A 13641-nucleotide genomic window follows, 5' to 3' on the forward strand; every position below is an offset into this window, starting at 1 on the left:
AAACACGTCCATTCGTTCCAAACACAAGATAAAATAAGTGTGGCTTGCTTTACAAATACTATTCTTCTAAAAGAAGCAAAAAATGAAAGTACAAAATGATTGTGTGGCCAATCGTACTAGACAAGAAAGAATAATCGTGAGGAAACTTTAAGCAATTAGTATGAAAGAAATTTTTTTGAATACGTGTCCTAGCAAGGCTGCACCCTTAAAAAATAATGAAGTTACTAAAAAAATTGGTAGTAGTAACATGGTTTTTGTATTGAAGCTCCTTTTTGCAGTGCCTCTTAAATAATTAAGGTGTAATACAGAAAAGCCATGAAGCCCGTTAGCAAACACTGGCGAAAACTAGGTATGGTAATCCTGTCTTCATAGCAATTTTCCCACAGGCTGACAGCAGTTTTGAACTGCATTCTCATGAGAATGGGTCTCTTCTTTCAATGAAATTTTCTTGGAGAAACTGGGCCAGCTGGTGGGAAGGGTTGCTGGTGCTGAAGTTGACCTTTACGGGAACAGCCATTGCAATTCTCCAGGCTACAGTGCAAAGTACTGCACGTAAACTCTTCCCTGCATGTAGCTCAGACGAAAACTTCACTGCGAAGAAATAAGTTGCAAAGGTAAGAGTGCATGCACAATTGAGTTACTGTCGCGCTATAACTGCTGATTTTTTTTCTTTCCAGTCAGCGGCTGTGTCAAACAGTGCCTGAGGGGAAAAAAACACGACCCTGGAAAAACTGGAAAGGCAGGGAGTTTCTGTACATTCCCTAACTGCCGATAGCCTTCTGAATGCATTACTATAAAAATCGTATTTATGAGAATAAGTTACAACGCCATTTTAATTGTCACAGCAGATTTCCCTGGTATATATCTGCAGCTGAGCGCAGCTGTAAAGAATTGGGAAATAGCAGGATACGCATAAACAAAGCTTGAACAGACAAAGAAAAGATAAGTTTCATATTCTTAAAAAACAAAGTGAAAAATTCAGAAGCACAAGACAACGCGCCACTCACAACTAAAAATTTATTAGCAGAACATGGAGAAATATATGCAGAACAAAGCTGTCCCTGCCATCATCACATGAGAGAAAAAATGGTACAATACAAAATGGTACAACAGAGAACGAGAAAATGCGGCTCGGGCTCATGAGCTGTATAAAAATGAAATTAAGGGTATTGATGAAACTGAAGGATGACTGACGTTTCGGTCTCCTACCTCACCAATGTGATAGGCTGCGTCAATCTCACGAATTAGTGGACTTGGCAACTGCCCACAGGGTAATGGTTAACTTGGTACCCCAGGAAAAGAGAAGAAACGAAAAGAAATGACACGGGATGCCCAGCTCCACCGCACCGGTACAGCTGACAAAGGCGGTCGACAACGCAGCTACCCTCATAGCAAGAGCAGTTGCAATGCGTGCTAACTGCCACTGAACATGTACGCCATATGGCAGAGAGCTGGTACTCCGCCGTCACGCCTGTAATGGCGGATCTTCACTGCAAGCGTGGGAAAAAATTGGCCGTCTTGAAAGCAGCCCTCGCGCCTGTCCTGGACCCGCCTCTTGCGGCCCCTCTTGCGGCCCCCCTTGCGGCCCCCCTTGCGGCCCCTCTCGCGGCCCATCTCGAGGCGTTGAGCCATACATTTCCCCGGCCCCGGCCGAATCCGCTGGCCGCGGGCGCACCGAATGCGAGCGAAGCGTTCAGCTGCCGAACCAGCTTGTCGTAGAATCCCGGCGTCGGCTCGGCCACGGACAGCGCCGAGCTCTGCGGGTCGCCCAGGCGAGCCAGAGCGCCGTCCACGCGAGACTGCAGCTCCGTATCCACCGGCAGATCGCGGGGGCCAGTCGCAGTGCTGAACAGGTACTCGGGCCGCGACAGGCGGCGAATCAGGAGGCAGTTCCCGCCCTGGGCATGAAGGGGACAGTGAAGAAAGAGCCGTGATCTCCAGGGGTCCGTCAGAACCGGCGCAGCAAAAGCCAAAGCAACACTCGCGAACGCTTCATTATTCTGCAACGCAGTAAGGCGCTTAATTTCTAGCACCATGCGTCTTCGTCGCTAAGACATCTTGCCAGTTCTGACTCGTTTCATTGGACCGCACCTCTCCACTGTGATTTCGTCGACCGCTTTGTGGGCCAGGAGGAGCTAAGGCACGGGAGGCGTAATCGGTACAGTTAAACGTGGATGTAACGAACCTCTATTTAACGAATTCCTGGATTTAACGAAGTTTTTCAATTCCCCATTGCCACCCCCTTTGAAGCCCATGTGCTCGCGACCTCTATGTAACGAAGGCGCTCGGATGGTTAACCTGGATGTAACGAATTCGCTGATGAGGAATTGTTTTTTGCACTTTTTTTTAATCGGCTGGCGAAATATAGTAATTCAGCGAATTTCGCCCGCACCGCAATCTCTCGTGCGTTTCCACGTGTGAGTGCGGTGTCGATTAAGTGCTAGGCCTGCCTGTCGGCGTGTATCGCGTGTGTCGCCTTGCATCTGTGGTATGGGTTCTTGGATGATTTCTGCTGCGTGAATACGAAAAGATTTGTCTTTTCAAGACAAGCTCGGAATTTTAAATGCCGTCTCTGCCGGCGAGAAAGAAGAACGTCCCCGCCGGGTACAGCGTCCCAGCTAGCATCCCTTGAACAATTTTGACTGCAGAAAAGAGCGTAAAGTTCGCGAAAAGGCGCCCTTTCAGCATAAGTTTGGTTCTTGAAACGCGTTAAGACACCAAAAAGTATCAAAAAGAAAAAGTGATACTTTGTGAATTTTGGGGCCCTGTAGTAGCATAAAGCGCAAACCACGCAGTTTTTCAGTGTGAAATATATCCTTGAACAAGGGTGAGTTCAGCCTCACTGATTTCTAGCATATTGGTTTCGTTTGTGCTTCATTCCCGCGAGCTTTAACTTTAAACCTGCATGTAACAAAAACCTGGATGTAACGAAAAAATGCGAATTTTTCTCAACTTCGTCATATCCAGGTGTAACTGTATTTTAGTGTGCAGGTATGGAAGAAAAAGTGCTGCCAGAAGAGAAAAAAAAAGAGCGGGTGTCTGGCGGATTTTTTCGTTGTATTGACCGGAACGCCCTCATATGTGCATCTAAACTGAGTAGGGAATAATACTTAACGTCTTCTAAAAAAACAGCTAATTACTGTGCTAACGTAATTAGACGATAACCTTTAATGTCGATGTGTTGTGTTTGATTTCGATGGCAGAGTAGAAGTAACGCCAGAAAAAAGGCAGAGAGGCAATACAAAAAAGGCAAAAGAAAAATATGAATTCACTACTTAAAAGAAAAACAAAAGACGTCCGAATTTACTGGGCGAGAGAGGTCGAATCCTCATAAATCTAACAGGCACGTAACAATGACGGAAAAAGTTAATTACCGGTAGCAGTTATCGGATGATAGGTGAAGTTTATGTCCTCGTCCGTCGCTTTTCACTCCCCCACTGCGTACGCCGCTGATGCGTTAGACCCGATGGCAAGTTGCCACATGGCAACACCCGACACAAAGGGGAAGCCAAACATCACCATCATAAATGCATCAGTGCATAACTTCCGTTTATTCTTTTCGTTCAATACGTCTATCCTTTTGTGACGAGACGCAGAGCGCGTTAATTAGGGCAATCTAAACTTAATGCATGCAAATAAAACTGCTCAGGCGTCGGTTTTCCCAACCGAATTCTACCTGCTCACCACTGCCGCCCTCTTTCTTCCTAAATGCTCGTATTATTTTCTTCTCCACGCAGACAGAGAGACGAAGCGATTCCCCGTAATCTCAGACTTCAGCATCAGCAGTCTCCCTCCTCTCGTATCCGGTACAGACTGCGGAGGGCGTTCATGCAGTTAATTTCCAGCACATACTCTTCCAATCTTGCCAGGCTAATGGCTAATGCTTTGCTCATACGACAGACGGAGGAAAGACGGATTAGGAGATAACACGAAGCGACAATTTTGAAGCCTACAAGTAAAATCAAAGTCGGCTCACTCATCACCGTGTAGCCTTGGCCTTGCCGCAGTACCACAGGTGTTACAATAAGGAAAGCACCGCGGGTAGCGTCAACACCACCTAGGAGATGTTGGTCACGAACTGGGCCTTAGAAAGGGTCGACTATTAAAAAAAATTGGCTCCAATCCACGCTGTGAAGGTGGGTGGAAGGCAAAGCTTTAAACGACACCCACAACAACTGCCCATGCGACGTCACTTGAATTGACACTCTTTTTAATTTCGAATAATCGAAGATAGCCGCGTACGGGGACACGTTCCAAAAAACTGTTTCTTGGCGGCGTCCGCTTCAAAACTGACTGTTCAGAAAAAGAAGCGAAATGTAAGAGGCACACGGCAAGCATCGTTCAACAGAAACGCCGTTTGTAGAGTTACGCGCGACGAAACTTTAACCGAATGCTTTGAGTTATGTACAATGTAACCTAAAATAGAAATTATAGTTACGTCGGACGGAAATCCCAAAAAAATAGAAATTAAAGTTACGCCGGAGGGAACTTTCCCCAGCAGTATTGAGTTACGTCCCAGGTAACACCCGATACAAATGAAGAGTCAAAAATTAAAACTTCCGTCCGACGTAGCTTTACCCACCGAGATGCTACGTTGGGAGACTTCGTACGGGCTCATACTGAAACACAACCAACGCAAGGAAGGCAAGGACGAGAAAGGGTGCCAACACGGCGCTGCACTAACAACTGATGTTTTAATTGATTAAGCAAACGTATATATACAGAAAACCGTGCATGTCAAAAGAGTTCCATTCCAAAATAGACCAATGCGGACGCCTGCACCTTCTTAAGGCCCACGCTCTGCGAGAGAGACTGCCCTTTGGTGCAAGGTCACAGAAGGATTACTGACGCAAGATTCGCAATATTTAGAAAAGTAAAACTCTCTTGTATGCCGATTAGTATGTTTGAACAACAAGGTTCTGTCGGATAAAGCAGGTGTAAAACCACGCGATTCTCAATGGGAAGAGTTCTGGAAGAAGAGATAATGCTCGCGCAGTCGTTAATTGACGCAACGACCGGTTGGAACTATGTAACAAAAACCGCAAGACTACGAGATGCGATACACGACACGCGCAGCACACAGAACATACTTGTATCGGTGGTCCACAGTGCATTGTGCACCTATTAACAACTGTCTTATTTTTGCTATCTGTTTTTGGCAACCAGTGAAAAAAATATTGATAATTTGTTTGGAGCCTTGAAAACCACGTCAACCCCATAGCGGGAACGTACATTTTTTTTTAACCCGTGCGCAATCCTGTGCGCGTACGGAATGACTGCAAATTTCTTTTTCTTCTCCAAAGAATCAACACTTTACTTACGTTTACCACTCCCTTTTATAACTTGTAATAACTTATCGCTAACGCCCACAAGAATACTATACTAACCGGTCTATTGGGAAATGCATTAGTTTTTTGACCGGACGCTATCCGTCGCACTAAGAAAGCTTTCGCTTTAAAAAACCAGCTACGAATGATGCACCCAAAGTACGTAATCTACGCATCCTCCCTTCACGATATGTGGCGTCAGTTCAAGAAAAACACGTGTTGCTTCTTTACTCCGAGCCGGTGCAGCATCGGTATAAATTATATTTGAAACCGCCCTGTTCATGTGTATTCGCGTTGGTAGAGCGGTCTGGATCTTGTCACTCACGCGCGCGCTGTTCCAGCAATGAGGGCTCGAATACCGTCGTGGCATTTTTAGTCAAAATATTGAAAGTTTTTTTACACGAATGCCCATGCACTTCGTTAAGTAACGTCCAAACGTAAAGGAAAAGGCAGTAATTCACAAGATAGAACCTCTTTTCGCGAGCGCAGTGCCAGTTGAGCTCGTGCCGAAAACGAAGTCGGCATGTGCCATGAGTATTTCAGCAAATACAATTATTGATTAGGGGTAGCAAAAGTAATGTCCTGGCTCTCGTTTCCAACGCGGAAGCAGTCGAAAGGGTGCGGTTTCAACAATAATTGACCTATGCTGCACCGAATCTGACGCAGCAACATAAGTGTTTTTTTTATTGGACGTCATATCATAAAACGTGCTATTTCAATAAGGTCGCGCGACTTACTGCAGTTGAGCTCCGTCAGCCGTAATTTTTTTTTACTTGACCCTACGTCGAACTTCACTGCAATTCCCATTTTGGGAATACGGCGGACGCAACTTCAATTTAATTGTCAGGTTACGTTGGACAGAACTCAAACACTTGGATTAACGTTCCATAGAACGTAACGTTAATTTTCATTTTGGGTTTTGTCGGACGCAACTCTAGACACTGCGAAACAAAAAACACGCGCGAGCGCGCATAAAACGCAATTAAGGTGCCCGCGGGCGTGACGTTGGTTCATCAACCTGTGAGCAGAGGAACTAGTAGCAAATCCAGTTCCCTTTCTGAGATCTTCAGCCTGGTTTAAAAATTGTCTAGGAGCACATTCGAATTCGGCCAACCAACCAACAGTGCCACAAATTACCATTCATTCAAAATACCGCCGAACCGGCCGAACCGGCCCAGTCGATGCGGACGCTTGCGCCAGTATATTCTAGGCACTCTACTTGCGCCGACCTGCCACGCTGGAAGAGGAAGAAGAAGAAGATGGTGATGATGATGATGATTGGAGGCCCTCCCTTTGTATCGGGACGTCGGTTGTCACCAGCCGACTTGCCTGTGATATTCTACTCATTTGCCCTACCCTTAATTAATCTAATGGGTTTGCCTTTCCCCCCCCCCCCCCCACCCCTGTTTTAAACTGTCATCGCTTCCCCCCTTCCGGCCCTTGCACACCTGTTTATCCCCACCCTTCTGTTCCAAATTCTAATTCGGTATATTACTCTTCCTACGTCCCACTCTCTTCGCTATTTTTCTTCCACCAGCACTCCAGCCGCCTCTTCGTCACCTCTATGGACCTTAAATTGAGGCTCCCCCTCAAACCAAATTGCAAAGCCTCCGTCAACGTCGTTACCCCCATCGTCCCGCCGTAGTCGTATCTCTGTGCAGTTTATACCAATATGCTCTACGGTTTCCCGATTCCTGCCGCAGCCTACAAAAGTTTCGTTCTGTTTCCTGTAGTTAGCCGTGTATGCCCGTGCTCTCAGACACACCGCCCGTGCTTCAAAAAGCAATGCCCTGCCTCGCGTATTGCCACAAAAACATTCATTCCTGATTACTAGTTTCTCTGTTCTGTAAGTCTCCAGGTTTTTTTTTTTTTTCCACTTCCATTCTCAGTACCCAATTCGTCGTCTCTGCTGTTTTTACCTGTTTTTTAACTGTTGTGTATACCCCACCTTCCCCTACTGAATTTCCGTGCCGCTTGGTCAGCTGTATAGTCCTCCTTCTCTACCGCTTCTCCATGCTCCTCATATAAAGGTATCTAAACACTCCCACGGCCCATTTTCCTCCTCCATGTCACGTAGTCCCTCCTCAAATTTTATCTTGCTCTGCGCCTCCTTTCACTCAAAAGACGACCAGCCAAAATCCCCCTGTACCGCTTCATTCGTAGTTTTGCTATGGACCCCTAGGGTCAGCCTGCCTACCGCCCTCTGATTTACCTCCAAGCCCGCTTGGGTCCCTGGTTTTATGCATGTAACCGAATTTCCGAAAGTAAATCCTGGTACCATGACACCCTTCCAAACTCCCCTTACCACCTCGTATTTGTTCTAGCCCCACAGTGTTCTATGTTTCATTTGCTTCACTGCCCTGTTCTAGTTCAGTTCGGGGTAGCAGCCTGTCTGGCTACCCCGCCGCTGCTGCCCCTGGCGCGGCGGTCCAGCGGCGGCTCCTTGCACGCGTGACGGGTGGCTTTCCCACACGACTTTGGAACTCAAGATGGGCAAGCAACTCTGCTCCCCTAGCGGAGCACTACTGAAGGAGAACTGCGTGCTCACCCTGGAAGGCAGGGCCACGTAGCGCGTCCCGTTGGCCTCGATGAGCAGCAGCGAGCGGCGTTGCAGTAGGCACCGACACAGCGCGGCGAACGCCGCCTGGGACGGCAACTGCGGCGTCAGGAGCAGCGGCTCGCCACGCAGCAGGCTCTCGCAGGGCGTGTACCGGGACTCGAGCCCCACGGCACGCATGCGCCGCAGTGAAGCCCGGTGCACGGCAGCGGATCTGCGTCATTGCGGCCCGGCTCCCAATTTATCTAATATGGTCTCGCCTCGAGTAAAAACTTTCGCCTGCTACGCACGTACTATCTTGATCCCAGTTAGGGTGAACACGGGAGCGCGTGTCATTCTGCGCGCGGGAGCCGCCTGTCAGCGTTCCGGGTAACTTCGCACGCGCATCACATAGCCTCGTTGCAAACGAACTGCGCATGCGTGCGAAGTTACACGGAACGCCGACAGGCGGCTCCCGCGCACGGAATGACACGCGCTCCCGTGTTCACCCTAACTGTGATCAAAATAGTACGTCGTGACGCGTAATCGCCGTCATCCCAGCGGAGAGTAGTCACGATCGAACAGCGCCTCATACGAGACGTGGCGCGCATCCCATGCATTCCACGTGAGTGGGGAGGCAAACGGGACACGTTTCTTCATGAGAGAGGGAGAAAGCGATTTTTTTCGCGCGGCATTGGCTACGGCGAAGGGAAATTGCGTGTTATGTTGAGGGTTGTTTCACAATGAGGTTTCTTATTTTCTGTCTCAGTAGGACGTTTTCCAACAAGCTGTCTGCAAGTGGACTGTATTTCGTCTTGATTTAATTCACCAACCGGTATGCCGACGTCCATTGCAAGGGGAAGGCCTCTCCCATGTAAGCTTCGTACCCCGCTCGAAACCTGCGTCACATGCATTCGTTCCCTGAATTTTGTTATTCCCCACATCCACTTTTCTGCTTTCCTCCACTTCCCCTCAGCTCGTCTCTCGGTGGTCACTGTGCCACCTCGGGTGGCCCACTCGTCCTCCGCACCACAAGCCTGGCTCGACTTTCCGTCTCCCTCCCAACCTGAAATGAAATGCATTCTGCAAGAGTTTATCGAGCCAGCGTGAGTATCGTTCCTTATAACCGGGCCCGCTCCGCCTGGGACAGACTACTAACACCCTTGAATGATATTACAGAGAACTGCCGTCTGTCACGTTGACAAGTCCACCTGCTCATCCATCCCTCACGACACACCAAAAGCGTATTTGGCGGCTGCTGCAAATGGACGCTTTTTCAAAAAGAGCCCGCCTCCATCACATCCTTCCGTCAGCATGCCCCTTTTGTGGGAACCATGTTGGAACGCCTCCAAGATCACTTCCCTCTAATCACCAGCAGCGGGCATTGGAAGGAGGCGTTGGGAACTCTGACCGGACTCTACAAGAATCCCTGGTCAAAAGAGCCACCGAAGTCCCCAGCAGCCTTCGGCCGGTAGCGACCGAGCTTCTCTGACCACGTGCTTGAATAAAGTCTCTCTCTCTCTCTCTCTCTCTCTCTCTCTCTCTCTCTCTCTCTCTCTCTCTCTCTCTCTCTCTCTCTCTCCTCTCTCTCTCTCTCTCTCTCTCTCTCTCTTAAGACGCTCGTTTTCGATCCTTACGCGTTAACCCATCGCCCTTTTCTCCATGGCTCTTAGGGCTAACCTAGGTGCTTAGTGTCAACTCCATTAGTTCAAGCCGTAAGTACGCATCGGATGCGTGCCGTTATTTTTACGGACATAACACGATGTAGGTATTTAAACTAGAACTTTGTCGAGCCGTCTTGAAAGACGAATATGTCTCGACTTCACGTTTTGCGCAAATCGTGTACCAAGACGCCGTATTCCGGCGTCATGGCGTGAAAAAGCGCAGAAACACGGACAAGAATAATACGCTGCGTCATTTCGGTTCTTCCTTTTTCCGCCCGTTTTCCCTCCTTTTTTCCGCCCTGCAGAAATGATGCTTCATTCGCATCCACGTGCCCTTGGGAGAGGTATACTTCATTTGCACCCAAAATGGAGTGACGAAGGAGGCGGGCGGGAGCCTTCACCAGTCCACTCTTGAGCCCTTGCGGCATCGTCGCCCATTTTGGACTGCGTTTGAGTCTCCGGGTCGGAGCTGAGCAAGACGGTTTCCCATTGCTCTGAAGTCTATTAGCAATTGATTGCGGAATATTGCTGTTTTCCATGGGACATGCCCATAGATTATGTTGGAGGTGTTACATTGGCGAAGGCTTCCAAATGACGACAATCGTCATGCCAGGGTAGCGTGGTGAGGGAGTGGCTTGCAGGGGAGTTGCCCTCCGTTCCAACGACGCAGAGCAAGAGCAAAGCTGAACTTGTTTAATGCATGACGAGATAAAGATAGCGATGGTACAGGTGCATTGACATGCTTACAACATGACAACTCGAATGTACTGAGAAACGTTCTCCGCAGGGCCCGAACACGCACTGCTCTGCGCTCGCGGAAGGCGCCTATTTATGACAGGAATTATCAACGAACAACAGGCGTTCCGCGCGTTGCGCACGGTGCCTAAACTTAAACACATAACTTACAACCGACGACTTAAAGTGGAATAAAACACGTAGAATTTGTAACCAACAAAGCCCTTGCTTCGCTATACTCTCTTAAAAGGTCCATTTGTATGGCCTCACCTGATACAAAATTACTTGCCCTACAAATCGCTTGTACGGCCGAACCGGGCCGATCCTGGAATATAGTATAATCTGCTGCTTCCCTCACACAAAACACCTTATTGCTAAACTAGAAAATGTCCAGCGGAGGGCCATTCGTTTCATCTACAATAAATATAAACGCTACGACTCTCCCACGGAATTACTCAGACGAGCTGAGCTACCTACGATAGGTCAACGCGCCAAAATTTTACGCCTCAAATTTTTGTTTCAACTAATCCATGGCGGACTAAAAATACCTAGTAAGAAATTCATTACTCCATCTGTTTCCAGGTCTACAAGAACAAAACACGACAAACATCTTATTGAGTACAGGTTCCACAATGAATCCTTTAAATATTCCTTATTTTCCATGTGTAATAAGAGAATGGAATTGTCTTCCTAATGAAATTGTTACTAGTTCATCCCTTGATAATTTTGCTTCTAAATTGTCTAAGTTTTTGCTAAATAATCCTTCTTGATATGTGTTCTGTACTCCCTATTGCTGAATCTTTCATGCGCTTCTCGTTATTATGCCATTATTATGCCACGTGTTAATGTGTGTAGTCTGTTTGGCTGATATTGTTGTTTTCACCTTGACCCTTGTTTCTGCTTTCGTGAATTGTTTAAAAAGAGCACGCTTATTATTCCTGTATCCCCCAATCCTGCAAACAGCCCCCAGAGTTGAGGCTAGCAGTATCAATAAATAAATAAATAAAAATAAAATGACGCCGCCACCGTCAACAGCCGCTCGGGAGGCTCCGGCATGCTCGAGATGGTTCTGACCACGCCGTATTCTCGAAGTCGCATGAAAGCGGTTTTCCTTATCCCATCAACAATACTATGCGGGAAAGTCAAGGCGCGCAGTCGTGAAAGGCCGCGCGCCGCGTCAACACACACGCACACGCACGTACGCACACACGCACGCGCACGCACACTCACTCACGCACACACACGCATGCACGCACACGCTGGCGCACGCACATGCACACTCGCACACGCACGCACGCACACGCACAATCACGCACACACGCGCACGCACAGTTGATTCGTAACAGAGGTTAGCCATTGCGGAGCGCCATTTAAACTGGTCGTCAGAGAGCCCAGAGTATAAGGGACTCTAGGTCACGGGATTATGGAAGGTATCACTCTGCAGTAGTCACCACGCTGGAGATTGCCACTTGTGTAATGCACGATATACTTGGTGCGGCCAAGTCCGCAGTGTGGAGTAATATCCCTGTAGGTAACCAGCCGTTCCCTACCCCCCGTGCCAAACAATAGCTCAGGTGTATCAGGGCAGTCTCGGAAGCATGTATGCCTGCTAGTGCAGTTGACAGGCTGTACTGTATGTAAGAGAACGAAAAATCCGTACAGTTACCGTGGAGGTAGTTGTACGTCGTCCTCCCTTAGGTAATTCTCAGCAAAGGCAACCGTACGCGCAGTGTTCCAGTAATATAGCGAGCATTTGAAAAATGGGGATCATTGAAGGGCCTGAGAATTTGCTAAAGTATCAGCATTTGGTGAAGCAAAACAAATTAGGATTCCTGGGCGCGATTACAATGACGTTTGTTCCAGTTGCGTAACAAAGTTTCCCGGCCAAGCACCCCCTGAGCACAATACTCTCAACTCACCCATGTGGCGCAGGCAGCGCAACCTCGCGCACGTTGCACTGGATTGGATCAATGGCGTCGGGACGCCCCTTCGTGGCTGCATTCCCCTGGGGGAAAAAGCGAACGGGTGATTGCGGTAGGTCAAGCATTCGTTATGTGACATTCAATGCTCAACCGACGTTACTGCGCATGCGCAAACGCCCCCAACCCACTGGCTTGCATTTACGTTCACCTGAGCACGAAATTGCTTTAATCTGACTTTGAAAATCTGTCTCGAGGACAGTGAATCTGCCGCCACTCAGAGTCAACGTACGCCAGCATTCGTCTCATGCAACAGGTGCAGCAAATGTAGGTACACGGTGGGCAGTAATACGGATGGGCCAGGCGGCACACCGGAGTGATACTGGCAGCGCCGCGCGCGGCGGAAAATCGCCCTAGAGCAGCGTACGCGTACCGGGCGGCCGTGCGGCCGGTGCTGGTTTCGCCCGCTCTCGTCGAATATCTTGGCGCTCAGAGGCTAAGTACACAAAGACGGGGATGCTAAATCGACTTTTTCGCATGCACATCTGCGGTCATACACGGTCCGTAGCCTCCGGACGTGCTCTTGCTAGGCGGGAATGAGCGGCCGCTGTAAGCATGCCACGGCTGTGTGCGCCTACGCGAATGAGGCAACTGAAGAGACCAGCACAAGCAGACCCCAGCAGTGGGGAAAACCACCGATAAAAAACCGAAGCGGGACGTGAACAAAAGTATCGCGGAACTGTTCCCCAGGTATTTTGATTAGGAATGCATTCGCTCGACTCCACTTTTTACCGAGGTTTCGTGATTGATTGATTATGAGGTTTAACGCGCCGACGCTACACAGACGACGAGGCGCTCCGTAGTGCAGGGTTCCGGATGAATGTTGACCATTTGAGGATCTTTAACGAGAGCCGAAATCTCGAACACGCGGGCAGGGATTTATACACACCCCCCTAACACCCCCCAGAAGGACTTCGACACCCCCCCCCCCCCCAAAAAAAAAAAAAAAAAAAAAAAAAGATTCCACAACCACAAGCACCCTGCCTAGGGATTATACAACACCCCCCCCAAACATCCCACCGACACCCCCCCCAAAATCGAAATTCTGCATAAACCCCTGCACGCAGGCGTTCTAGCGGCCGCTCGCGGTCGCGGCGTCGACGCTCGACGATCGCGGCCGTCGACGCTCGACGATCGCGGAAGTCGACGCTCGCAGCCCCGCGGCCGCGAGCTTCGACTTCCGCCTCAGTCGACTTCCGCCTCAGTTCGACTTCGGCCTTGGAGCAAGCCCTGCTCCAAGGCTTTTAGTGGGGCATTCGTGTCTGGCGAGCCGTCGTTCTCCGACGTGTTCGACAGCACGTCCGGGTGAAGATTCCTCGGGCGGATGTGGCGAGGTCAAATTTCGAGCAGAGGATCGACTCCGCTTCGCCCACCAGCGGTGAAAGGACGGCGAGTATAAG

At 49.1% G+C, this 13641-nt stretch overlaps 1 protein-coding gene across 1 annotated transcript in view; it reads right to left on the bottom strand.

Moving 5' to 3' along the window:
• Positions 1–1065: 1065 nt before the first annotated feature.
• Positions 1066–13641, bottom strand: part of LOC144169223 (uncharacterized) — a 16431-nt gene continuing 3855 nt past the window's right edge. Inside the window, exons 4-6 of the mRNA XM_077698279.1 lie at positions 12182–12267; positions 7876–8098; positions 1066–1898 (exon numbers count right to left, since the gene is read on the bottom strand). Coding sequence (XP_077554405.1) covers positions 1488–1898; positions 7876–8098; positions 12182–12267 — 720 coding nt within the window. The 3' untranslated portion in view covers positions 1066–1487. The remainder of the gene's footprint in view (positions 1899–7875; positions 8099–12181; positions 12268–13641) is intronic.

The sequence above is a fragment of the Haemaphysalis longicornis genome, unplaced genomic scaffold (genome assembly GCF_048455015.1).
Source record: "Haemaphysalis longicornis isolate Haplotype H1 unplaced genomic scaffold, Haemaphysalis longicornis Haplotype H1 scaffold_1, whole genome shotgun sequence".
Classification (NCBI taxonomy): Eukaryota; Metazoa; Arthropoda; class Arachnida; order Ixodida; family Ixodidae; genus Haemaphysalis; species Haemaphysalis longicornis.